The sequence below is a fragment of the Leopardus geoffroyi genome, chromosome X (assembly GCF_018350155.1).
Source record: "Leopardus geoffroyi isolate Oge1 chromosome X, O.geoffroyi_Oge1_pat1.0, whole genome shotgun sequence".
In the NCBI taxonomy this organism is placed as follows: Eukaryota; Metazoa; Chordata; class Mammalia; order Carnivora; family Felidae; genus Leopardus; species Leopardus geoffroyi.
The window spans coordinates 91,914,427-91,940,039 of NC_059343.1; the positions used below are offsets into that span (position 1 = coordinate 91,914,427).

A 25,613-nucleotide genomic window follows, 5' to 3' on the forward strand; every position below is an offset into this window, starting at 1 on the left:
CTTGTTCTGGCTTCTTTTACTCGGCGTAATTATTATTTTTTTTTTTATTAAAAAAAATTTTTTTTCAACGTTTATTTATTTTGGGGACAGAGAGAGACACAGCATGAACGGGGGAGGGGCAGAGAGAGAGGGAGACACAGAATCAGAAGCAGGCTCCAGGCTCTGAGCCATCAGCCCAGAGCCCGACGCGGGGCTCGAACTCACGGACCGCGAGATCGTGACCTGGCTGAAGTCGGACGCCTAACCGACTGCGCCACCCAGGCGCCCACGGCGTAATTATTTTGAGATGCACTTTGTTGTCGTTATCCCACACATATCAGTGTGTATTATTGCATTGGATTCCTTTTGGGAAAACCAAGTCTACTGACAAACTCTATGTGTGCATATGTAAGTACATATGTGCACACGTAAATGAGAGAGGTAAAGATTCCAAGAGAGAAACATTTTGTATGCTAGCTGGACACTTCTTGGTACAGTCTTGTGGATATACCGCTGGTATTATAAGTGTAAGGAAGATATTTCCACTTTCTGTGGGACAGCATATCTTCCTAGAAAGGGTCAAGGCCTACAAGTCAATAGATGTGATTGCCTAAGAATCATGACATGATTACTGACCGAACAACCTTGAGTAAGGCAGTGAACCTCTCGGTGGCTTCGATTCCTTATTTTTGAAAACAAACAAAACGGGAATAACAGCACTTCAGTATAGTTGTCATGGGCATTAAAATGAGATGTGAAGAATACAAAGCACTGGCCATGGAGCCTGACACATCGCAAAAAATCAAAAAGTGTTGGTTCCTTTTCTGTTCTACCTTTTAGTTGGGGGAAAAACATGCTCATTCTGAAAAAAAAAAAAAAAAAAAAAAACGTAATAGCTTCTTTGAGCTTAATTGTAATATCATAGTGCCATCTGTTGACCATAGAGAACTATTACATTACTCGTACAGTACAGCTCATTTCTGACAAAGCTCTACCGCATCTGAATACCCGTATTTAAAAGTTCGTCTCTACTGTGTTCTGGGCTAGTGCTGTAGCAACGGGTTAAGGACTGTTCTGCTGAGCTTGCAGACCCCTCCCCTGCCTAGGTATCCTTGCCTGTCAAGAGGCAAAGATAAAGAAAAAAGGGGAGCTTCCGCGTACCACCCCCTCCAGATGGGCAGATGAGATATTGAGGGTGGAAGCGAGTGAGTGATGTCTTCACATCCATTTGGCTCTAAAGGAGATGCCGGGAGGAAGGCTTTGCTATTTTCTCCTGTGGGGAGGTCTGCCCTTGAAAGATATGGCCACTGTGGCTTTGGCCTTGGGTTCGATCTTGTAGGGGCTTCAAAATCGTGTAACCCCCCAATACCACTCAAATATCCCTGAATGTGGACTAGAAGAGGGCCCCTCTCCATTCTCTTCTCCCAACCTCCCCATCCTCCACCTGGATAAAGGACTGTACCATCAGAACGTGGCTAAGGCCTCTGCACAAACTCCCCTCTCTCCACTCCCAATTCTAGCGGCTCCAAAACAAGTCTCAAGAGATGGTCACTCTTGCCATCTCTCCCATCCCATCGAATCAAGCCAAGACTGGTCGGTTTATTGAATGTGAACTTTATTGTGGTTTGGATTATGTAAGGCAGTGTGGTGAAGGCACTGCAGAAGTTACACAGACTGAAAAACATGGTAGGAAATCAGTGAACTAAAAAAAAAAAAAAAAAAAAAAAAAAAAAACCCTACAAAATATATTTTTTTAAATGAATGCGTGCTGGACTAGACTAAGTACTACAGCTATGTTTTTTCTTCATCATTGCGGAAGCATTGAAATATTGTCAGATGTGGGGGTTGGGAGGAGTTAGGGAAGGCTTCGTGGAGGAGGTGGCATTTATGCTGGACCTTGAAGGAGGGGTAGAACGTTGATAGATGAGATGGGGGGGAAGAACAGTTCAGAATGACTGACCCTAGAGAGAATTCTGTAGAAACACTGAAAAACAAGAGGGCAAACAAATGCCCCCGGGGAGGGAAGCTTCCCAAATGAAAGAAACGCCTGAGGGGCCTGGGATGGGACCCAGAATCTCAAGCCCCCAGATGGGGTCTTCAGTACCAATGATATTAGGAGGCACAGGACAACAGGCTTGTTTGTAAACCTAGCAGCAGCAGGAGATTTCACATTGCAGTCAGGGGCCCCAAACCGGCTATCCTATGCCCGGGTGGGTTTTCTCATCCTTTCGGGAGCGTGTGGTACTGCTTTGTCCTTCCTCATGCCCACTGACTGCCTGAACGGTAGTTCGTGCGCGCCTACGTGCGCGTGTGTGAGTGTAGGTGTGTGTGGATGGGTGGGGGACCGAGGCTTCGTCTCCCACTGCAGCTTCTTCCACTTTTCCCTCTTGTGGCAAACAGCTGGCTTCCACTGAGCTGGAGCTCAGGCCCTGCCCGCTATCTAGGCCTCACTCAACTCCAGCTCGTCATTAAGCACCTAGGAAGCTTCCTCAACATGAAGGTCAAACCTACTGCGGGGGGGGTGGTGACTCGGGTGAGGGCAGGACTACACTTTCTGGAGGTGGTGACGGAGGCGGCAATGGTGCTCGTGGTGATAAAGGCTGGGGACTTAAAAGCGGGTGCTGGCCGCTGGGTTGGATGCTGCTGGGAGGTCTGTAGTGTTCAGTCAGGAGCTGGGATGTCAGGCTAGACCGGCTTGGCCTTGATCACCCCTCCTTCCTTCCTCAACACGCCCTACAGGGAAGATAACGCTGGGCACCCGAAAGCAGCGAAGACATCTGTAGGGTATCCTGGCTCTTGTTGTCCTGCTTGAATTTCACCCCCGGAAGCCCCGGAGATCTTTTGTTGGCAAACATCTGCATGACCTCCACATAGAACTGTCACCTCCCCCTGTCCAGCTGCTGGAGGTATATAGGTTATGTAGCTAGTGATGCTACTTGGATTGGGAGGTATGGGGAACTTATGAGAAGAAAGGAAAAGTTAGTTACTGTGAGTTTCTTTCTTTCAAAGGATTTGAATTAGGTAAGACCTGGCATCTGACAGAAAAGAAAAGGATGGACAGCTCTGTCAGGATTCGCTAGAGCTGAAGATTTAGAGCTCAGTGAGATCATCGCTGGAAATAACCTTGAAGCTGATGTGGCCCTGCTTGACTTTGGCAGTCGGGCCGCCTTTCTTGCGCAGGTACAGAGACTTCAGATCACGGCAGTCGCTGGGGTCAGCATCTAGAGTAACCTGCCCCAGGAACTGATCACAGAATTTTCGGCTGTTCCACACCTGGAGAGACGATTTGAAAGAGTGAATATGAGCCACCCTCTGCGAGACTGGACTTTGCCCCGTGGCACCTAGAACCCAGTGCAGAACTTGGAAAGGTCTGTTTTAAAACCAAGAGATTATCTTTCCTGATATGTCTCTGGCTGACAGGAAGATACCGCACAGAGTAGAGATGAAAAGCCAGCCAGCAGGGCTCAAGGGACACGTCGAGCTAGGAGACGGCTATGTAAAGGCGGACGGGCAGAAGCATCAAGTCAGAAAAACAGCCAAACCATAGCGGTCCATCCTGACCTATCCCTGATCAGGATAAGGGTCATCGGAACTGGCATATGGTGCTCGTGGGATTTTAAAGTGCCTGTCGACATGTGTACCTGTGAGCACGTGGACTTCTGCCCGCAAGGAAGTGAGGATAACCCTTGCTCTGTATCCTAGATAGTTGAGGCACTGGGGATAATCTAGAATCCTGTACGGAACGTGAGCCATCCTGGGGGGGGGGGGGCTGTTCACATTCTTACCTGCACTATAATAGGAATGTCAGTGGTCCTTCTGTAGAAAATGGCCTGGGTGTCAAAAATGGCATGAACAGTATTCTTTTGGATGGGAGAACGGACTTCCTCCTTTCCACACTTGATGATCAAATATGGATTTACAGCTGGAAAAAGTGGCAGTTGCTTTTTAACAGAGTCGTTAAAGTTTTCTTTCTAGGTAGTCAAGAAAGTATTTCACTAGGACTTGTAGCATAGCATCTGGGTATCAGAATGACCTAGAACTTTTGCTCCTGATTCCCTTTTCTTTTCCATACTTTATGAAAGGGAGCATTGTGTAGACCTTGCCCAAAGAAGTTTACATCCCTGTCTCTGTCAAGGTTGACAGCCCTCCGGACTTCTCTAGACTGAATACCGCTGGAGAGAATCATTTGTGACCATCTTTTCTAGCCATACATGCAATAAATGAAACCGAAGTTTGCTTCCCCAGACACCTCTGCCGTTCTTACTTTCATTGGCGTATTTCTTCTCCAGGCCCTCAGCGCTGTGAACAGTGATCTGGGTAACCACCTTCGGGTAGCCACGAGCCAGGTTCCAGCAGGACATCTTGGGCATGTCCAGAGTCAGTTCCCTGGAACATCAAAAAGAAGATACGCCACTGATGATGAAGGCCCTCTGATGAGGAGACAGGCCTGCCAAAGCAGACATTGTTGCTGAAAGGCATGGAACGCTGAGTGACCTAGCCCATTCCTCCTCAGGCATAGCTTATATTTTATGAGTCTGTTTTGCTTTCCCCTCGCTTTAAGGACCAGCAGATAAAGATCAGAGTAGGCATGGCTGGGGTGAAAAGGTAGCTTTGGTAACCCAGCACTCGGAACACAGCACAGGAGCAGTGAAGAGTGCCAGCTGTTCAAGAGAAAATAGAGTCAGCCGGAGAACGGAAGATAAGATGTAAGTGGAAAAGCTTAGGTTAGAGGCCCGTTCCCCTTAAATGGCAGCTCAGAGCTCTGAAGCTCAGACCTCTCCTAAGGAATTTTTCATGGTTGTGAAAATAACCATTTTGAGAAATATTTCTACCGCCATCATTTCAGTGAAGTCTGACATGAACAAGTTGTCCTTTTGTGTGTCTGTACAGGAGGAGCAGGGTCAAGGAGGTTAGGATTGGAGGTAAAGCAGAAAATAGGAGTTTGCAGGGCTGGCCAAGGAAGCTGAACCTGAGCTGGACGGGCACTTCAGAGAAGATTCTCAGGAGAAACTCGCTGGTGCGGCCATGTTGGAACATGGTGGGGACAAGCACATAGTTGCCTTTCTTCAGGTACTTGCTCAGAAACACAGTGCGAGTGTCGATATAGGTGGAAGTCCCAGCACGCTCCTGGATGTACAGATGGTGGAGGCGGAATTTGCGGTTCATTTCCACCTGGAAATGAAACGGGATGAAAGGCTCCATTCTGCTCAGATCACAGTGTTTGTGTTAGGAGATCCTAGGTCCTCTGCTTTCCTTATCCTTGGACCTACCTTCAGTCCCCTAACTGCAGGCCATCCTAATTTCGACCCTGGTTGCCATTATTCTCTCTGCTCCTAATGCCCATTCTTACCTTGAAGAGCTCAAAGCCAATGATGTAGTTGTCAGGTCTTCCCATGCGGCGGTAAGTACGCAGGTCCTTCTGCTGCAGTGACATGATGACCTTGTGCCCATCCTCGGGCACAGTAAAGATGTACTAAAGGAAAGAGGCCACCAAGGAGCTTAGTTAGCACTTTCCTTTCAGATGAGCTGGCTCAGATTTCAGGGAAGAAAACTCTACACCGAGAAGTCGAGACTTGCATGATTTTCTGGACTTTGCCATTGACCAGACAATGAGGCCTTGGATAATCCATAGACGTGCTAAGTGTAGGTCATATCTTTGGTCCTCCCTATGACATTCAGCATGGATTGAGAGACAACTCCATGCCTAGATCTTTGATGCCAAAGAAGGTATGCTTTGTTTTGATAAGTTCTCGGTAAGATCTTAGGTTGTTTTGTCTTGTTTTGTTTTGCCCTTTGCTTTTAAAAACTGCACACAGGAAAGTTCCAGAATCTATAAAGGCAAAAAGCACTTTTGTGTGACTTAACCTGACACTATAGCCACTCCCTTCAGCTAGCCTCCTATAGCTAGCCCAGATGTGTGGCTCGTGGAGGGGCTGGATCCACTCCCTTAGAGAGGTGATGCTTTGCAACCACCTCTCCAGGGAAGGCTGCAGACCTGTGCTAGAGACTTTGAAACCTCATCTGAGGGACCCGTGGTGGCATTGGGAAGTAAAATTAAAAGGCATTTGAATGTTCACTCTGTCGCTGTCTTGGTGTGTCTTTCTGTCTCTGTCTATCTCCCACTCAGATCTTGCTGCTCCCTCCCTTTCACAAGAAACAGAAAATAAATTCAGAGCCATAGGCTCACAAGGACCCTAAAGATCAATCCTGTGCACTGTTCAGACAGTTAAGAGTGAAGCCGAAAGCCCATTTCTCCAGCTTGCTGTATGTGCCCGATATTTGAAACATCTCCGGGGTTGTACATGGAGATGAGGTAGAGGGTAATGGGAGCTTTCTTTTCTTTAAGGACAATCAAGATGAAAGGAATGGGGAAAATATATGAGTTAAGTAAATCAGTCTATCAATCTAGTGTTCTTCAAATTGCGTGGCCAATGAGGCCCATGGAAAGAAAAGACACACCCATGTAAGGTGGCAATACAGTCAGAATTCTTGTCTCCTGTGGGTTACCTCTTCAGCACGTTATGGGGTAAAACCATCAAGATTACTATAGATTCAGGCTTTGAATGTTACGATTTTTTTGCTTTGGGGCGTGCCTGGGCTTGAGTCCTAACGTATCCTCTGGAAGAGCATTGTAACAGAAGATTGATGGGATGGCCTCACTGACAGGGTAGTGATTCAAATCCTGGGCAAAATGACCAGGTTCTGGCTGAGAAAAGGGAAATATAACGATGGCATTCAGAAGAATCACTGCCTGAGAAAGAAGACACGTATAGTAAATCCACCCCCAAGAGAACAGTTGCGCAATAAGGAAATGAAAAAGAATTGAGAAAGCGTCCGGGAGCAGATCCTTTGTGTCCCATGAGGGACAATCACAAAAATCCATACTAAGCAGTACGGCCAGGAGAGCGGCAGCCAGAGAAGACTGCTCAGATTGAATAATGTTGCTGCAAATTGAAGAATTCATGTCAAAGAAATACTCCGAGGTGAGACCTGAGTTCCTATTGCCTTGCTAAGTTGGAGGCAAAGGAAAAAAAAAAAATGGATTCACACCTGGGGATTCTGCAGGAAGGTATCACGGTTGTTATAGCAGCCTCCTGACCGGTTCATCAGGGGATCATCATCCACAGTCCAGCATCCCACCACCGATTCCAGCGCCTTGCGGCCAAAAATAGGGTTGTTCACATTGCGGCAGACATTCAGCTCATGAAAGTTGCGGCAAAAGTCCTCCAGGCTCATCCTGAATGGAAGGAAGGCGGGAAAGAAATGAAGATGGTACTTAATACCTCCCCTTGTAGTTCCATGTGGAGACCCAATTCCCTTAGCACAAAAAACCCCTCCTCACCAAAACTCTCCATCATCAGACATAACAAGCCCCAGGTTCTTGCGATCGGCCACAGTCAGTTGCTGCCACTCTTCAGAGCTAGAGGCAAATGAGCAAAGGGATAAGCCATCATTTTTGCCATTGACTTCGTACAGTAAACAGGATGCTAATGGACCAGAATGCATGAGGATCGGACCTGCTTTATTTCACCTCCGGCTGGGTCACAGACCCCACAAATGTCACTAAGCATTGACAGCACACTAGCAGTATGGAGGGATGGGGCGTGAGGACAAACTGTAGGGCTTTGGAGATGTGGCAGTCCAAGGGAAATGTCACTCACATTTCACTCCAGGGGCCGCTCCATTCCTGCCGTCCCAAGGGGTTCCTCAGGCGAACCATATACAGTTTCTCAGTACTGAAGACTTCCACCAGTCTCTCCCCAAGACGGATCTTACGAATGTCAGTCATGGTGTAGGTATGGCCCTTCAGTAGGCCCCAGTCAGTTTCAACTTCTTGTTCCTCCTGATTGGGAGACTGAGAACCAAGAAAGATACATAAGGCCACAAGAATTGGGAGACCCAAGGCCTGGCTCCTCCTCTTCCTTGATTGGTTTACCCCAGCGGGGTTAAAGCTAGTTCTCCCTATGTGGATAGAAATTTTATCCAGATATCTTGACTTGGCACAAAGCAAGTGAAAGAAAGGAAATACAGAATTTAATATAACAACTCAGTTAAGCAATTCAGATTGAAAGTTCCCACAGTGGTACATTGACATGAGCAGCTTTAAATTTTGGTGGGGCTGATTTATTCCATGAGCAAACAGCTATAACCTCACCTGCAGGGGCAGAGGCAGAAAGAGGAATTTAGCAGAGGCTATTTACACCAGCTCAGAAGCTGCATTGGCCCCCCAGTGGGATGGTTGGTGCAAAAGCATAAAAGGTTAAAGCTGTATGGTCTCTGCTCCAGGACTCAAAGTGTACTGTTAATTTTCTGAGTTCTGCAATGTCTTTTCCTGAGTCTCGGGGGTAAGGGTGACATTCCCTACTCAGTTTTGTAGAGCGAGCAAAGAATGGTTGTTTTGGGGTGACAACAAACCTCAATGGAGCAACAGATCAGTCCTCCTTTGGTAAATGTTTTGTAAAGTTCCCCAAACAGCTTATACTTCTCCTCAACAAGCTCAGTGTATCTTCCCTTCTGCATGTCAACAGTTTCGGCCAACGTGCCAGTAAAGTCCACAATGATATCAGTGGTGGTCAGACCATCGAGGGCTTCATAACAACCAAGCAGCCTGGGGGCAAATACGCAAGGTTATCTTTGTAAATTTACTTTTCCACGTGAAGGGTATCTTGTTCCCAAGAATTAGAACAGTCCCTGCCCAGCCCGCCTTTACCAGCTGGCTTTTCTCTAGGTATGAAAATGAGAGGTATTTTGAGATTATAGGCAGCGATTTCTAGGCTTAGGCTGGGTTGAACAAGGACAGTCCACGAAGAAACCTCTTTCTCCAGGTAAATATTAGAGAAGGAGAGAATTTGAGGCTACAATGCCATCTGATCTGCAGATTAGCTGCAGGAAGGGGCACCTAGGAGCAGGGAGGGTTTTTAATGGAAACCAGCACAGCTCATTTGTCTATCATCCAGGATTTCTGAGAGCCAGTCGCATGCCCAAAGCAATGCCCTGGATCTGACTGATGTCCTGCCCAGTGTAAACTCAGGGGCCGGGCTGGCAGAGCATGAGCTCCCAAGGACAAATGTGGCGTTCCTCTCCTCGTGTGCCCTGAGTGGTCAACCCCCTCCTTACTTTGCATAAGCCTTTTCCAGTAGAGCATTCCAAAACTCATTCATGGAAGTGGAGAAGGAGAAAACCAGATCCCCATTGATGGTGGGCAACAGGTCATCAATCACCACCTCAGTCCATTCTCCGAAATGCCAGAAACGAAAGCGAAATATTCCAGCATATTTATCTAGTTTCCGAGGGTCCCATTCCTGCTCCTTATGGTTGGGAATTGTCTGGAAACATAAAAACATTCATACAACTCTTATTCACCACACGATATCCAACAACTGAGATTGCAGTTGACTTCTGGCAAATGTATATGGCAACAGGAAACACATCAAATACATTGGGTTTGGGTCTAGGTTGGGAGGTCCAAGGTTGGGCATTTTTTTCCCACAGCTTTCGCTTCCCTAGTTCAGTTTTGCCGAGGATAGCATTACCATGCCTGAATGCACACAGGATAACTGGGGGGAGCCAGGTAGGGGTTGAATTGTTTCCCATAGATAATCTCGAACTCGATCATGAGATATTGTCCACACAAACATATTCACGGTGGCATGTTTAACCACCTAAAAGACAAAATCAATGAAACTACAAGGCCCAGTGTTTAAAGGCCCATCCTAGAGACTTCATGCAGATTCTATTGAATACAGATTTTATTCACACCTTGAATAAAATTATCTTTAGGAAATTCTCTTTTTTATATGCAATTACAAATTACTCTTCTAAAATTATTTTTTTTGAAGAAAAATCAAGTCAACACTCCACCGTCTTCAACTCTACCTAAATGCCAAAGGAATTTTTGTATTCGGTAATTTATTAGAACCGTTTCAAGGAACTATTTCCATCTTTCTTGTCTTTTCTGTTACCCATATCTGTGATCTCCTGGCCCCTGCTCGTACTCTGTAACTCCATTTGGTACAGAGAAGACAAGTGTGCAGAGCTACTAAGTCAAAGTACTGCCAGTGACAAAAGATCAACTCTTGTGTGACAAAACCAATAGAGCAATTTTAATGGTAAGAATCTAGGTGAGTATAGAGGCAGTCACTGCAAAATTTGTTCAATTTTCTGTATTTATAAAAAACCCTAGTAATAAATGGAGAGAAGTCATGTAGTTAATATCTCCGACTTCAGGAATTGAACAATCTAAAAAACTTATGACCTGATGTTTCCCCAAATTACTAAGGAAGACAAGAAGGTGGAAACTGAGTGAAGTCTCACAAGAGGGGGGATACCTTTGTCCAGTGAGACTCCTGAACAGCCAAACAGGAAAACGCAGAGACCATCGGCTTGTGCCCCAGTCTCCCTTGGATTAGCTGGTGGTTGCTGATGTTGCCCACAATCAGACGGGGGTCATCACAGATGTCCTGTGGATACAATCATTGGTTCTGAGAACGTGGAAAGGGTTTCCCGAGGGTCAATGTGAGCTGAGGGAGGCAGGACAGACTTCAAAGAAGAGCTTGGGTTAAAGATAGTGACTAGGATTTCCATTAGTGGGATAAAGTGAAGGTCGGCACGGGACTAGGCGTGGTGAGGAAAAGTCCAAAGCAGATCATCTAGCCACAGGAAAGGGGTTATGTGGGGAATAACAGGAGAAATGGGAGGAGGGGACACGTGGAGACAGGTTGAGATGTGGTGGCCGGGACCCTCAGAGCTAGCATTGAAATTTGGAAGAGTTTTCACTCTAGCAGGGAGCTTCTGAATGGAACTAGAGATTAGCACATTGCATTCTGCTCCCATTTGTCAGGATGAAATTTCCTGAAGCACCTGTTCTCCCTCTCTGGGAAAATGAATTAGGAGACCTTACACAGAAAGCCCTCTCCCAACGTAAAGCGAAGGCGACAGCAGTCTCCATGGCAACTAGATTGCTGGAGTGTTCCTGTGAGGATGTTCTGAGGGAAGCTAGACAGAGTGGGGGAAACATTTGTTTGGGGTGTATGTGTGTCTCTTTCCCCAACATGTCAACAGCTGTGCCTTTCCCACTGTGAGTGGGAAAATGAGACCCAAATACGACAACTACAACACGACGTCTGAGGGCACATCGGAATTATCTGCAAAGTATAATCAGCGTCTAAAGGAAAGATCCCCAATGTTTCCCTGGTGGTAAACAGAATAGATTGAATAGCAGTGGCAACACTCGAGATGAAGCTTTGGGGATGACTAGCGTTAGGTAGTTGGACAAGGGAGAGGTATGGAGGCATAATGAATAGAGAGACCAGCATAGACAAAGGCATCGCCGCATACATAACATCGTATAATTGAAGACATGATTGTGTGACTCAGAGAATCAGCACTTGCAGAGTTCAAAGGCAGGAAATACCAATGAAGTCTTGAGTAGCTGGAGAAAGCTTCGTGGAGGAGGCCGTTGGCCGGTACCTTGACATTCTGCTTACCCGGCAGAAATAAATCCTCGTCTCAAATGGAAAGAAAATCTAGACATACATCCTTTTAAAATTTATTAAATAGAGACAGCTATATTTTTCTGCTTCTCAAACCTCTTTTTTAAATGGACATAATTCTCCTTGATGAAGGGTCTGGTCTACAGAATGAAACATTCCATATATTCTTTAAAAGCCAAAATAACTCTGGAAAGGAATAAGCATTCTAGGCAGGGACAAATCCAAACTGAAGATTAATTGGGCATCCCTCTGCCAAAAGGAGAGGGTTAGGTGGGTTTTCAGTTTTGGATTTTCTGGTCACTTTTTTTTTTAGATGCATACCTAGTGTCTCATCATTACTTTTTTTGTCTTAGAAGACTTCTATCTTAATATTTTTTTTATGGGGTGGAGGTTGCCTGTTTTTTCACTTATTGAGAATAAAGCAGGTGTGTTGGGTATTGAATTAGGCCCTGATACTCTTTCTCTCCTAATTGTCTCTTTGCCCTTTCTAAGATGAAACTAAACACAGTTTTCTTTTGTGGGTCAAGTGTTACCATTTGATTTGGAGCAAGACATCAAGTTATCCAATGATTTCTTGAGTTTAGATGACACATAGAATTGTTGCTTAGCATGGAAAAACAATAAAGTGAACACTGACATAAGGAAAAGTGTCCTTTTAGATTATTAAGGCAAATGATTTGCTGGTTTTATGTAAAGTTATTAGTGGTTGGAGTTACATTACAGTGTCTTGGATTTCCATAAGGATCTCATTTCACAGCAGGGATCCAGGCTCAGCCAACACTTTTGGCATGCCAACTTTTATTCAAGATCTAAAGGGTCACGTAAATGAACAAATACATGTAAACAGAACTCAAATTGAGGAACTGGGTAATTATTCTCCTATAGATCTAAGCTGAGTGTGGTCATTGTGTGTGTGTGTGTGTGTGTGTGTGTGTGTGTGTGTATAGCTGTATGTAATCACAAAAGAATATACATTTGGGCCCAAGATTCTGTCTTCTATTTCCTCTTATAAACTGGCCCACGTTTTACTTCACCACTGTTCATACATGATGGATAGCCATTTAACAATGGGTTTTAAAACCTGATAAATTAACAGGCCATTGACTGTCAAAGCTGGAAGAAATTTTAGGGACTATTTATTCAATTTGCTTATTTTACAAAGGAGAAAACAGGCTCAGAGAAAGGCAGCAACTTGCCCCCCACCGGGTGTGCAGCTAGTTTAGTAGGAGACCTAGGATTAAAGTTTTAGGTTCTTCGAAAGCACGTATAATTTGAGAAGGAAACTCAAGACCTCAGCTGGCCCATCCATTTGCCTTTAGGTTAATGGATGTCCACCACAAAAAAGGTAATGTTGTGCAGCTCTTCAGGAACAGAGCTGCAACCACCTGTATCAGTCATCCATCCCAGTGTTTCATGCCTCTTTCCTTAACGCTCACCTAAAAGCTCTTCGTTGTTCTGGAAGACTTGCTTGTTATATCTTAGCTTTTGGTTCCAGGCTAAATATCACCAACGGGCTTTAAACTCCTCAATTTAATCAACTAAATGTGAACCAATCTCTTATGTGTGTCAGCACCGTGATATGAAACATGGGTGAAAATCTTTATTATGCCACATCCTCTACCTTTTTAAGGAAGTCAGAGACCAGAAAGGGGCTAAAGAGGTAAAAAGGGTAAAGGGTAACAAGCCACTGCAAGTCAAAGAGCCAAACGGACTTTTTGGCGACACACTTGAACAGTGAAGTGGCTGCTGATTGACTTTTCCCATAGTTTTGGACAACAGGGTGTCTTCCTGTTGGGAGTAGGGAAGTAAGGCTGGAGAAAATTTTCTGTAGCTCAGAGCACAGATATAGAGTACAGATGGGACATTTCAGCCTGAGCTCTGCTAGAGTGGTAAGGAATGGAGTTGGGGAGAGGTCACGGCTCACATATTCACATATTTGGGTGGCTTGAGAGGGAGGGGAGATGCTGGGCCCCTAATGGCTCCCAGCTGTGTTGGCACAGTTGCTGTGATCCTTGAACTGGGCTGTTTGTCAAGGCAAAATAATTTCTTAGGGGGAAACACACACAACTAGGAAGTTGGACACCAAGAGTAAAGCCAGGAATGGTCTCTGCCTATCCCCATCCCTGCGCCAAAGCCTTCCATAAGCAAAACAGCTTCTCCAGGAAATATGTTCTCTTAGCTGAACCCTGAGAGAACTTTCCATTGCTCTTAGCTCATGTCCCTTCACATAGACCTCTGGAAGATTGGGGGAAGGGAGACATACAATTACAAGCCTTGGAGCCCTACACACATCATTCTATGTGACTCCCTTTGCACCCACAGCATCCACATCTTTCGCAATTTTTTTACACAGGTGAAAATGGATGTCCCAGACAAACCTCAAGAACCACAGCAAAATGAAAGGATGCCTAGAAAACCAGCAGCCAGAAAAGTGGAGGCGTTTTCCAGAGTATTCCATGAAGTCTGGGAGTACTGATGGGATGGGGGCATGGACACCTACAAGTGAGGCCGGCCCTGCAGTCGATACATCATGACTAAAGTCCAGCACTGTAAGTGGTTCTAGAAGGCTCAGGGCTGCCGTAGAAAACTGAAGAACCGTCTCCAAGCGGGGCATTTGTAGGTAGACCTGGACTTGGGGACCAATGTTGGACGAGGCTCTCAAGGAGTCCACTTTACCTGCTGGAGAATTTTACTTTTGTGTGAAGATTTTGTCATCAGTAAAATATTCACTTCCTTCCTGACCCCTCTGAGGGAAATTCAATATGAAGTCTGAGAATTAAGATCTTCAGCCTACCTTTCACTTCCAACCTACGCAACCAAGCCACTGCCTAGTTATCTTCTTACTTGAACCTTCATAGTTCTGGTAGAAGACTCCAGATATAAATCTCAAATTGCTTTATTGGGAAGCATTCACATATCCGTGCAATGGAATTCTGTATAGCCACAGAAGGGACAAATTGATTACCTGCTGCCACATGAATGACCCTTGAAAATGTTATGAAAACAAGAGAAACCAGCTATTGTTATGATTCTGTCTTAAGTCAAATGTCTAGAATTGGGTGAATCTAGATAGAAACTAAAAGGAGATTATTGACTACCTTTAACGGAGGGGGGGAAGTTTGCTCATTGCAAATGTGTACGAAGGGTCTTATTGGGATGATGTGTCTGTGCTAAAACTGGATTGTGGTGGTGTCTTCACAACTTTGTGAATTTACTAAAAATCATTGCATCGTACAATTAGAGCAGGTAAATTTTATAGTATACAAATTGTACTTTGATAAAGCTGTTAAAACGGGGAATTTAAAATAAACAGGAAAGTAAAGTAAACAGTAAAGGGAATGGGCCGATTCAACTCTCTTCAACTGTGTCAACAGTGGAAAACATTAGGACTAATCAGGTTGGGGGACATGATCTCTGGGAAGAACAATAAATTTTTGAACAGCCTAGGCCGAAACTACTGTATAGAGGTGTCACATTCAGTGGGAAGCTGGAAACTTCTATTAGCACCGAGAAAAGTATTTCCTCTTTACTGTTTCCTCACAGGCAATCCATCACCAAGGCCTGTGTATTCTTCTAATATCTTCCCTTCATCAAACTTTCCCTTCCATTCCTACCACTTTGGCTTTTATCCAGAACCCCGTCACCCCCCTCCCATCCAGTGTAGTGAAATGGCCCTTGGGGAGGGTATTCCTAGTGGAAGGACCCGGGCAATGGTAATGGTAGTAGAGACCAAACTCAAAACTCTACCAGAGCTGACAGGAGATCTTGTGCAGGTGCCCTCACTTCCCCCACGGCTGGCTGTGCAAACCCCCATGAGGGCTTGCTCCACTTTAGTCAGGGATTAGATGTGTCTGACTCTAAGGCACTATTGTAGCTGGGTATGAGTCAGTCAGGAAAAAAGCCAGAGGCGGATAGGAGGGGAGAGTGGCTGGAGAGAGCTGGAGAAGAGATTTTTTATGGGAATTTGGCAGCCAGATTTCAGCCTCAAAATTTTACCTGAAGCCTTGCGATCGGTATAAGCCTCTAAGTCAGTATAAATCAGTAAAACTTAGAATTTACTAAGACTATATACGTTGACACGCCAGAAGGGCAGGAAAGTTCAGGAGTACTTGTCTCAAGCAATATACCGTTGTACCCCAGGAAGCTAGGACAATAGCTGCAGCCATTGGGCCAATGAAGGAGTTAAGGAGAAGGATTTTTCTATGGAGGGTACAGGCAGATGAGCTGGCCCTGAATAACTGCAAAACATTCCCATAATCCCTGTCTATCTAAAGTGGCTCCTTAGGACACAGCAAGGAAGTGGCAAGTGGGAAGAAGGGGAACTCAATCCTACCCTGGGATACTGGGAGCTTGGCTGAAGTCATTTTGGTTCAACTAGCAGTGGAGTTTGTAGGCATGAAGGCTGATAAAGGCAGAAGCTTTTCAGCATGGGAAAGGAAAGCAACAGAAAACTATCAGGTTAATCACGCTTCTTCCATTTTAAAGACTTCGGAAAATAAAGCCTGGTTGAGGATGAGGCTGTGTGGCATGCCAAGGGACAAGATGTCTGAAAGCTTCCTTGCAAACCAGGATCTCAACCTTGCCAATGAAGCGGGTGAGGCCAACGACCCATCTGGTCTTCCTGAGCCAACTCGGAGAGGCCCAGGGCTGTCTCTCAGCTTTCCTGATGGGAGGCCAGAGAACTTTGACGTGGTTCTTGACCACAGGCTTGGCCTCCACTCTGGCTGGAAAGGAATCCACAGCTTTTTGAGGAGACTCAGACGGTGGTCCAGAACCTTGTTTTTCCCTTACTTCCCACAAGAGGCCCCTTCCCCAACCATTCCAATCTATGCGGATCTTCCCCTTCTTCAAAACCCTATAGGATTTACTGTCTGTATGCCTGAAAATAGCATGTCTTATATCGGGCATTAATTTATTATTTAACTCTTTGATAGCTCAAAATCCATCTCTCCAGCTGGAATGGGAGTGCCTCACCCCAGGCTGTGTCCATAAATTGCCCAGAGGCCGAACAGAGTAGGTCAATAAATGTTTCTCAAGACTCTCCCTTTGGGCTGAAGACTAAACACACAGTGTGCTCTCAAAAGGGAGAGTGTGGGTCAGTTAAGTGATCATATTAGTCAATTAATTGGCATCAACCCAATGAGAAGGAATGTGAGAATCGACTGGTTGGAAGCTACCTATTTTAGCAAGAGAGGAGACACAAACAAGCCTGTCTCCCTGAAATAGCAGCATGGTAGTGTGAAAACCAGCTTTGCAGTCAAACCTGGATTAAAATCCCAGGGTATCAGGGGTCTGACCCCAGGCAAATTATCACCATCTCTCTGAAACCCAGTTTCCCCATCAATAAAACGGGCATCATATTTACCTTTATTTTTCCAGCCAGAAAAAAACAGAATGACATTAAAGAAATATGTGAGATACCCACCTTGCCCAGCCACGACAAATAAAGATGAGGTGAAAAAAAAAAATGTACAGAAAACTCCAAACGCAGTCTCTAGGCCCATAGTAGGCATGACATAGATGCTGATTCCTTTTTCTTTCCCATCCCAATTCACCCTCTCTTTCTGCTCTCCCCTCACCCTGGAAGGAGTGGGGAGAGGCAAGATGGACTATTGCCATGGTTATTAAGTTCTTTCCTTCCTTGCTAATCCATCTGGGGTTCAATCCACAGAATTTGGAAGAAGAAGGCACAGAACAAAAGACTGAGCCAAGACAGAGGAGGAAACCTGTGCCTAAAGACCGGCCAGTACAGGAAGCACTGTCAGCTTGGTTCGCGTCTGGGAAGTGGCTTCACGTTGGCCTGTGATTTTGCCGCCCATTGGGTCTCCTCCTATCTCCTCCAGGACCTGTCCCTCATCAATCCTTCCTTCTCGCTTCTGTGTCTTCAACCTCTTCTTTACTGTTTCCTCCTTGGCCAAGAAGTATGTTCAAGTCTGTCCTATTTTAAAAAGACGTCCCGCCACCCCCCGGAAAACCTCCTTCAATTTTCTGCCTCCTTTTGAGCTACTTCCGCCCCATCAATCTCCTTCCTTTCATATCCAAGCATCAAAACCGAGAGGTGCGCCCCATTATCATCATTTGTTCATAAGAGTGGCTTTCAGCAACACAGCTCTATTTTCTCCGTGCATTTCTGGAAAACGAAACAAAACAAAACTTACCTCTCTGCACACCGAATTAGTGGCTAGTGAGTTCTGCTCATGTTTCCCAGATTTTTATTGCAGGTCAGTGCACTCGACCGCTGGAGGCACAGAAAGTCAAGAGGAGCGTAGTCTTCCTTCCGATGGAGAGAACTTCTCCAAGTCTCACTCTCAATGGCTATCATGCTTGGTGGGCAAAAACTGAGACATGTCCTTTGAGTCATATGGAAAAAACAAGAGCCTTGAAGTGACCAATGTACCTTGGCACCACCTGGTGGCAACCTACATAAACTGAAGTAGCTCTTGTGAGAAGTCCATTTAGGAATTGAAGCTGTGAAAATGGCAACTAAAACGTTGCGGATAAAAGCCTTGCTCACTGAAGAAAGCACACCTCGAGTGCACAAAAAGATACGTCAATGCATGGAATCAGAGCGTTGTTGGGGATATTGTGAAGGCCCAAGAATCTGCATTTCATAACAGCCCTCTGGGGCCTATATCTCTGGGGTCACCCACTTCGGGAAGGGGCTCAGGTGTAATAGCTTTCTTCCAGTGATAATGCCCTTTAGATTGAGGGCAAGGTTGCCATTCATTCTCCAGATTCCATCATCCTATCATTTCATACATTGAGATCCCACTCATGCAGGGCTTGCAACGAGGTCCTGAGACTTACTTTAGAGACACAATATACAGCTGTTCCACAGAGAACCATAGTAACTATTAAGAGATGGTAAAAGACCTACACTCCTACTTAGATCCCACTTCGCTAATTGTGAGGGCATCTAGATGATGGGATGCAAACAGCAGCAAAGAAGTCTCCTTCCCCCAGTGCAAATTCCATCTTGTCCTCGTTAGAGTTCATTTCATTTATGCTCCTCGCATAAGGAGTTTTCGTCCTCACAGGTCGGAGATTATCTTGAGGTTGCTATGATAGGTAACTTGGTAAAGAGACAGGAGTATAATTGCTTTTTGAGTTACGACATTTACTAAAGTGAAGTTCTGAAAGCAAGCAAGCGTGGCATTTGTTGTTGTTTATTTTTTTATTTCCTTTAAAATAACTCAATCTGACCAAATTTGACTGAAATTCAACATTCCTCAAGCTGGAGCCAGAAACACAGATCCATAAAACTTAGCATTTTAAAGCTGTCTCCTAAATTGCTTTCCGTATAGTAGGCTGTGTAAGAGAAATAGTGGACCAGGCAGAGTTATGGTGAAAGAGATCAAGAAGGAGATAGAAAGTAAAACAACAACAACAACAACAACAAAAAACAAAAAGCAAAACAACAACAACAAACAGCAACAACAAAAACCACCAAGTTACCTGGGGACGTTTCCACACCACTTTCCCGGGAAGCAGGCGGTTGTAGAAAAGTGAATCGTTCTCAGGCAGAAAGGTTGGGTCACAGAAGAGTCTTCCATCTTTGATACATTCCTGCTTCAGTTCCTGGTACTTCTGGTTTTTGAAGAGCTTCAGAGGAGGACCCATAGTGCCGAGCTATGTCTACAAGGAGAAAAAAGTGTCGTCATTGGAGAAAGAAATTCTTACGTCTGTTAAAGATCACCTGAGATTAGACCAACAGTAGTCATCCCAGGGACTTACTCCTGGAGCTAGGCACTTGGAGCTTGGCTTTAAGAAAAGTGAACATTTTTATAGAAAGTAGGGTCCAGACTCTGCAACCAATTAGCTTAGCATGGGGCTTTGGCTTGGGCGCCTAAAACATTTTGGAGCCTCAGTATCTTCATTTGCCAAATGGGACAATATAAGCCGTAACAATATTATCCAAGAAATAGATAATAAGTGTTAAGATTGCTAGTTAAAAGTAAGTCATTATAATTTAAAGGGCAACTTTCCGTTTTAGTTGGCAGAGAGGAGGTTAAAGCAAAGGACAATTCTAAATTTGAAAATAAAAGGAGAAAGTTGTTTTACTATATTCAGAATAATTTGGCGCCCTGAAGGGCCACACACTTTGTGCTTGTGGGGAGAAGCAGCCTCTTTCACTTCTAAAGAGCCCCTTTACACAATTCCTTCCCTTTTATCATTTAAAGAGCTTTGCATTTTTTATTACTGGCCAGGAAGGCTAATGCAAGCAACAGAGCTCAGCAGATGGCCTCCAAAGACAAGGAAAGATAGAAAGATTGTGTGTGTGTCTTTCTTCTTCAAAGTGTAACGTGCAATCATTTGCCCGCCTTAAAAAGCGGACTCTGAAATTCAATTACACTGATTTGATGGACTATAGATTCTTATCCCATGGCAATACACTGTTGCTTTCTTTTCTTTAAAAAAAAAAATCTCACATGGCTAAATAAAGAATTAATATAGGGGCTCTTCAAGCAATGTCTGAGTGCCCCACGCTCAAATGTCCCTAACAACTGTTTTTTATGAGGATAATTTGAAAGGCAACTTTGATTTAAATAGCTTTGGGGTGATAATAGGGTTCTCAATGCCTTTGCTTGATCCACAAAGACAGATTTGTAATGATTTTAATGATTCTCTCTTGACATTCAATGGTTAATAAGAGGAGGGTTGTGAAATTTACATGATGCCAATCATTTCAAAAATATATTTTAAGGACAAAATAGATTTTATCTATATTTCATGATTACATGAGGGTGGAAACAAGAAAATCTGATTAAGGTCAGAGGATCTGCTGAAAAGTGGACAAAGTTTGAAAAAAAAAAACCCACTTAGCACTTTAAAGAGTGTCTGTGTAGGTACCACAGCTCCAAATCCAGTTAATAAAGAGGAAGCCACAATTTTATAAAAGGTGAAATGTTAATCAGACTTCTCTACTCCCTCATTTCATGTCCTTTCAGTATTACATTGAGATGCCTTACCGGTAAAGCTGTTTTCCTATTTGAAAACCATAAAAAAATTGAATTCGATGTTATTCGCAAACGACAATACATATAGACAAACTTACCTTTTCTCTGGGTCCAAGCAATAAGAAGCTGAAAATAACTATAGTTGGTTTTTTTTTTTTTTTTTTTTACATGTATAGCCTTACTTACTGACAATTGCTTTTCGCATTGAAGGCAGAATACCAAAACACCTTTAGTCATCAGATTTAAGTGTGTTCACATATTTTAAATATTGAAGTGTATCTCATTGTATTTAAAATCATGAGTAGTATCAGTAATAGTTTTCCATTAAGCAGCATCAGAGCCAATCTGAACATATGCCCAGTCTCCTTTCTGGAGTCTGTTACAAATGGACCCTAATTTTCACGTGCGCTCGAACTTACAACAAACACTACTGTGCCTCTTGCTTTCCCTGGAAGGTTTGGTGGACCGCCAGAGGCTGGGGATTGTAAATGGAGGATAGTCTGGGGCAATTAGGGTATTTAGTTTGCCAGAACCTCCGAGGCCTTGAACATTTGGGATAAATGGTTATTTCCTGTTCTTGGGAAGGCCCTCTGCCCCCAACAGTCTCCCTTGCTACTCAGCCAAATGACAAGGCAGGCAGGACCCTGCAAAAGAAATCCCTGTTATATAAGGAGAGCCCCGTCTCCAGACAGAAGCAGCATCAATTGAAAGGAAAATCAGGTTTGATTTGAAAAACCAGTATGATCCCCGTAGACTCTTTCAGAGGCAGCATATACAGTTGATGTGGATAGGTCAAACCTTCTGGGTGAGGGCACCTACATTTTGGGGGTGCAGGGTAAATAAGGAATAGAAGGCTATCAGCTTGAAATTTGACAGGCTTTCATTAGAATAAAATTATAGTCCCAAGTCCCATTGGACTTGTAGAGTAGAGTTGAGCCCCATTTCTGACTACGTAACAGGAGAAATGTGTTCCATTGCTGTGACCTTGGTTTCTTTGTGCCTCAATATTCTCATCAGGGGAGTGGGGCTATCTATCCCGCCCTCCTTATACTGTGGCTGTACCTAATGAGATGGTTAATGTAAAAGTATTTTGAATAAGTACAAGGGGCTCCATAAATGCAGGACACGCATTGTAAGTGCTCTCATTGGCTGGCACAGAACTGGGCACACAACCATTGTCCAGGAAATATTTGTTGAACGGATGGATGTCTTACGTAGGCAATGAACGTTTGCATGGCAATTTATCATTTGAAATGTGCATTTCGGCTCATGGTCTCTTCATGGCAGCCATGTTTAGTAGATATTATCTGTGCCCCTCATGTTGTATCTGCAGAAATGGCAGCTCAGAGAAGGGGCAGCTAGAAACCGGCAAAGCTGACTCAAACCCGGGTTTGTGTAATGCCTGATTTAGCGTGCATATTTCCATCACACCACACTGCTCCTTTTGGTCACTGCCTCCTTAAAGACGGGATTTTTTTTTTTTAAGCTCAAATGAGGAAAACCCTCCAAAGAAAACATGATACCTAACTTTGAGGCATTCTGCCTAGAATTTATTGCCATGGTAGATATTGAAAAGGGTCTTTATTTCCACGGTTTGATGATCATGGGAGAATCTGAACCCTTCCCATCTGAGGGTTCATTAGTGAAGTCTGGGGGAGAAAAAAACTTTTGGAAACCCAGAAATTTGTAAGTTGGGTTTGTCATAAACATAAACTCGCCCCGTCAGAGCTTAGGAGAGTGGGGAAGGGAATGCTCCTTCTTGGTTATCTTGCTGCACCCAACTGTGAAGACGAGAGGGCCTTTAGGTTAAAGACCGCATATTAAGAAAGTCAGTAAACAGAATCAAAGCTAGGGCTTTAGGCATCAACCAAAGGGAGCCTCTAGCTAACAAAGGGAATGTGCACGTCGTCTAAGATGAGGGACCCTGGGTGTCCCGGGGTGGGGGTAGTATCATGGGTGGTTGGCCGAAGCAGAGTGTGGGGTTTTGCACAGAGATCGTGGTCTTAGGCAGTACTATTTCAATTAGGACCCACTGCCTAGAGATGGAGTATGAAGAAGGCTGTATGGACACAGGCAAGTGGGAGGGGTGGATCCAGAGGATGGAAAGTTGGGAATTGCCAAGGGAAGTCGAGGGAGCCTGCCACGTAGAACACAAGGCTGCAGCTAGGAGCTTTTGCTACTCACTGGCCTGGAAATCGTGGGGAGCTGGGCAAACTCTTAAGAAGAAAATCACTTGTTCTCCACCTGTGGGTCAGCCTTCACATGGAAACCAGATTTGGCTCTAAAGCTTGAAATCTGCCTCAGTCTCTTAAAGAGAACCGTTCTCTGATAGAGGAAATCCCGTCTGCAGTTTACAAACTGCTTTAGATTGGGGTGAGTGGGAGAGAAAGGGCGGGCATTTAAGGGGGTGAGAGGGAGAGAGCATGGCTCTGGAGGTGTTATCCCTGGCTGTTTTTTTCCCCTGCTGCCCCCCCCCCCGCCGCCCCCGTCCCCACTGGCCCCAGTGTCCCCCCTTGTGCTGTACTTGAAGTGAAATGGGAGATCATAGCAATTAGGAATTTGCAGAGCAAACTGAATGTGGAAGACCTAGCTAGTGACCAAGCTAGATCTATGGACACACATCTACCAGGGAACATACAGCTGATCAAACGCATATTGGCGGCCAGACATCCCGGGGCCTGAACGGGACCATACAAGTCCTCTGATCCACCTTTATTTAGGACACATGTACTCAATCCAGAGAGAGAAGACGGTTCAAAGAAACTCAAAGAAAAAAGAGCGCACAATTTCCTTTCATTCCATCGAGGAAACACTTTATCAAAACATACAAAACAATTCAGAATCATAAAAGGCAAACAAGTAGTCAGCAGATCCAGGATCAAGTCCCACACGCCACCATTTAGTGTCGGCAACATCTCTGGCCCTCAGTTTCCCCATGAGCACAACGGAAATACGATGGCTGCCCTGGGCGCCTCAGAGTGTTATTGGGGGAATCTAATGAAATTAAGCATGTGAGCTGTTTTCACTGTTGAAACAGTGCTTAATTTCATTAGATTCCCCCAATAACACTCTGAGGCGCCCAGGGCAGCCATCGTATTTCCGTTGTGCTCATGGGGAAACTGAGGGCCAGAGATGTTGCCGACACTAAACGGCAGTAGTATTAGAAAACATTCATCGTTAGCAAATTACATCTCTTTTCTGTCCTTAGTGGAAAATGAGGTTTGATCACCTGCCTCAACTAAGACACTGATTGACATTTAAAAGACCAGTATAAAATGGCCCCTCTGCCATTCAGTACGCACTCTCTCTTCCACCCCTCCTTTTTGGCTGGCTTGCCCCGCTACCCACTTTTCCCCCCTCGTGGATGAAAAAGCGCATCCTATAAGTCTAATTTTACAGCCTTGCGAGAATCGAATTCCAATTTTTGTAGAATGTTACACTGGAAGGACTCTTAGAAATCACTTCGCCCAACTTGCTTTTACAGGAAGGTGAAAACTCGGGCCCAAGGTTACACAGTTTACACACCTCGTGCTTTTTAGAATCCTCTCTGTCTTCTTGCAAGAATGCACTTAGGAGTTTTGTGCGCAAATTGTCAGAAGGTGAGATGATTTCAAATCAAGGCTAATCAAAAAAATACTGTTTGGGGGTCACAAAGAGACTTTTTCTGCTTTTAATTTAGGAACTGAAACACCCAAGGATGTGGAAAGACTTTTTTTAACCTATTCCTGACAACACAAGTGTTTAGACTTTTCCCTAGCCTGCTAGGGACTCTATAAGGATAACTAAAGAATACTATTCCAATTCCAAGTATTCACAAGCGCGCGCGCGCACGCGTACACGCTCGTGCACACAAACAGCCAGAGGAAAGAAAGAGTTAATTAGCAGTCCGCCCTCCACTCACCCAAAGAATCTTTTTTTTTTAATTCCCCCAGACCATAAAACGTCCTCACTTTCACAACAAAGATTAGCAAATGAGACATTAGCCACCTTTCAATAAAACATTAATACAAATCACAATGCGTCATCCTGAAGCCAGAGGTGACTGTCAGGATGTTAGAATTTGTTTAATTTCCCCATGTGTTTCTAACCAAACTTCAAGCTCCAAAGCCTCGGAACCAATCGCAATTGCAATACTCTGAACCTTTTCGTTTTTCTGCCCTGCCCTCTCAGCCCACTCTGGTCAAGGAGCCCAGTTAAGCCCCTAGCTGCAAATCAAAGTTTAAACTAAAGCCAAAGTCAGAGAAGAATAAAACCAGGCCGGCCACGGGCTGATAATGAAATAGCCAAGATCAACCTGTCACCAGGGCAGGAGGACCCCCGGCTGTGCAGACAGGATAGCCACTCCCTCTGCTGCAAAAGCACACAGCCTGTGCACCCCACTTCCAAGGGCTTTTAAAGACCTTTTGTGCATAGTGTAGATCCAAGCTCATGCCTGCAGTTCAATAATTTGCCCACAGCTGGGGGTCAGCAGAAGCTAGAGGGAAGCACGGTCAGCCTGGTTTCTCCCCCTCACACCTCTCTCCCAGGTTTATTCTTCCTTATCAGGAAAACCACGCCACACCACGCACGCGTGCGCGCGCACACACGCACACCACCCCCCCCCCCAACGCAACTGACCAGATATCACCAGAAAAATCTCATCGCCAGGCAACCACAATCACCCCCACACACCTACTCGATTCGGACAAATCCGAAAATGGTAGCTGCAGAGTTGGATGAACTCTAAAGTTCAAGTTTCTTCACCTCTTTCAAAAGACTCCAAGTCATCCAGCAGATAAAACTGCAGGGCGAGTTTGCAAATGCCCTCGCTGCTCACCTGAGTTATCCCAGGAGCCCTGCTGCTGCTGCTGCCGCCGCTGCTCTTGGCCAGGTAACCCCTACCAAGTCTGTTCAGTCAGTGCGGCTGAACAAAGATTCTGGCTTTCTTAACCTGAAAACTATTTGGGCTGTACCAAGCTCTGCTCACAGGGGGAGGTGCCTTGCAGAAACTTCAGGAGCCTTTGCCCCGCCTAGCAGTCAGAAACTGATCCTGAGTCATGAGGAAAATCTGGAAAGCGCCCCTGCCAGATGTGCAGACGGGATGCCCACTCCAGATCCACCCGCCAGCAAATTGGAAAACTCAGGAAGCCACGTTTGAAAGCTCTCTCTGTTCCAAGGAGACATAGGACTTTCAGGGAGGGGTCTG

The 25,613-nt window shown here is 45.0% G+C and overlaps 1 protein-coding gene across 1 annotated transcript; it reads right to left on the reverse strand.

Moving 5' to 3' along the window:
- Window positions 1-1,573: 1,573 nt before the first annotated feature.
- On the reverse strand, window positions 1,574-25,376 carry CAPN6 (calpain 6). The gene is made up of 13 exons (XM_045471457.1): window positions 25,245-25,376; window positions 18,927-19,106; window positions 10,308-10,439; window positions 9,097-9,305; window positions 8,395-8,587; window positions 7,641-7,834; window positions 7,322-7,399; window positions 7,030-7,216; window positions 5,330-5,452; window positions 4,949-5,151; window positions 4,244-4,365; window positions 3,765-3,901; window positions 1,574-3,252 (listed from the first exon to the last, which is right to left on the reverse strand). Exons 2-13 carry the CDS (start codon window positions 19,089-19,091, stop codon window positions 3,070-3,072), a joined length of 1,926 nt encoding a protein of 641 aa, XP_045327413.1. The 5' UTR covers window positions 19,092-19,106; window positions 25,245-25,376; the 3' UTR covers window positions 1,574-3,069.
- Between the last annotated feature and the right edge of the window lie 237 nt (window positions 25,377-25,613).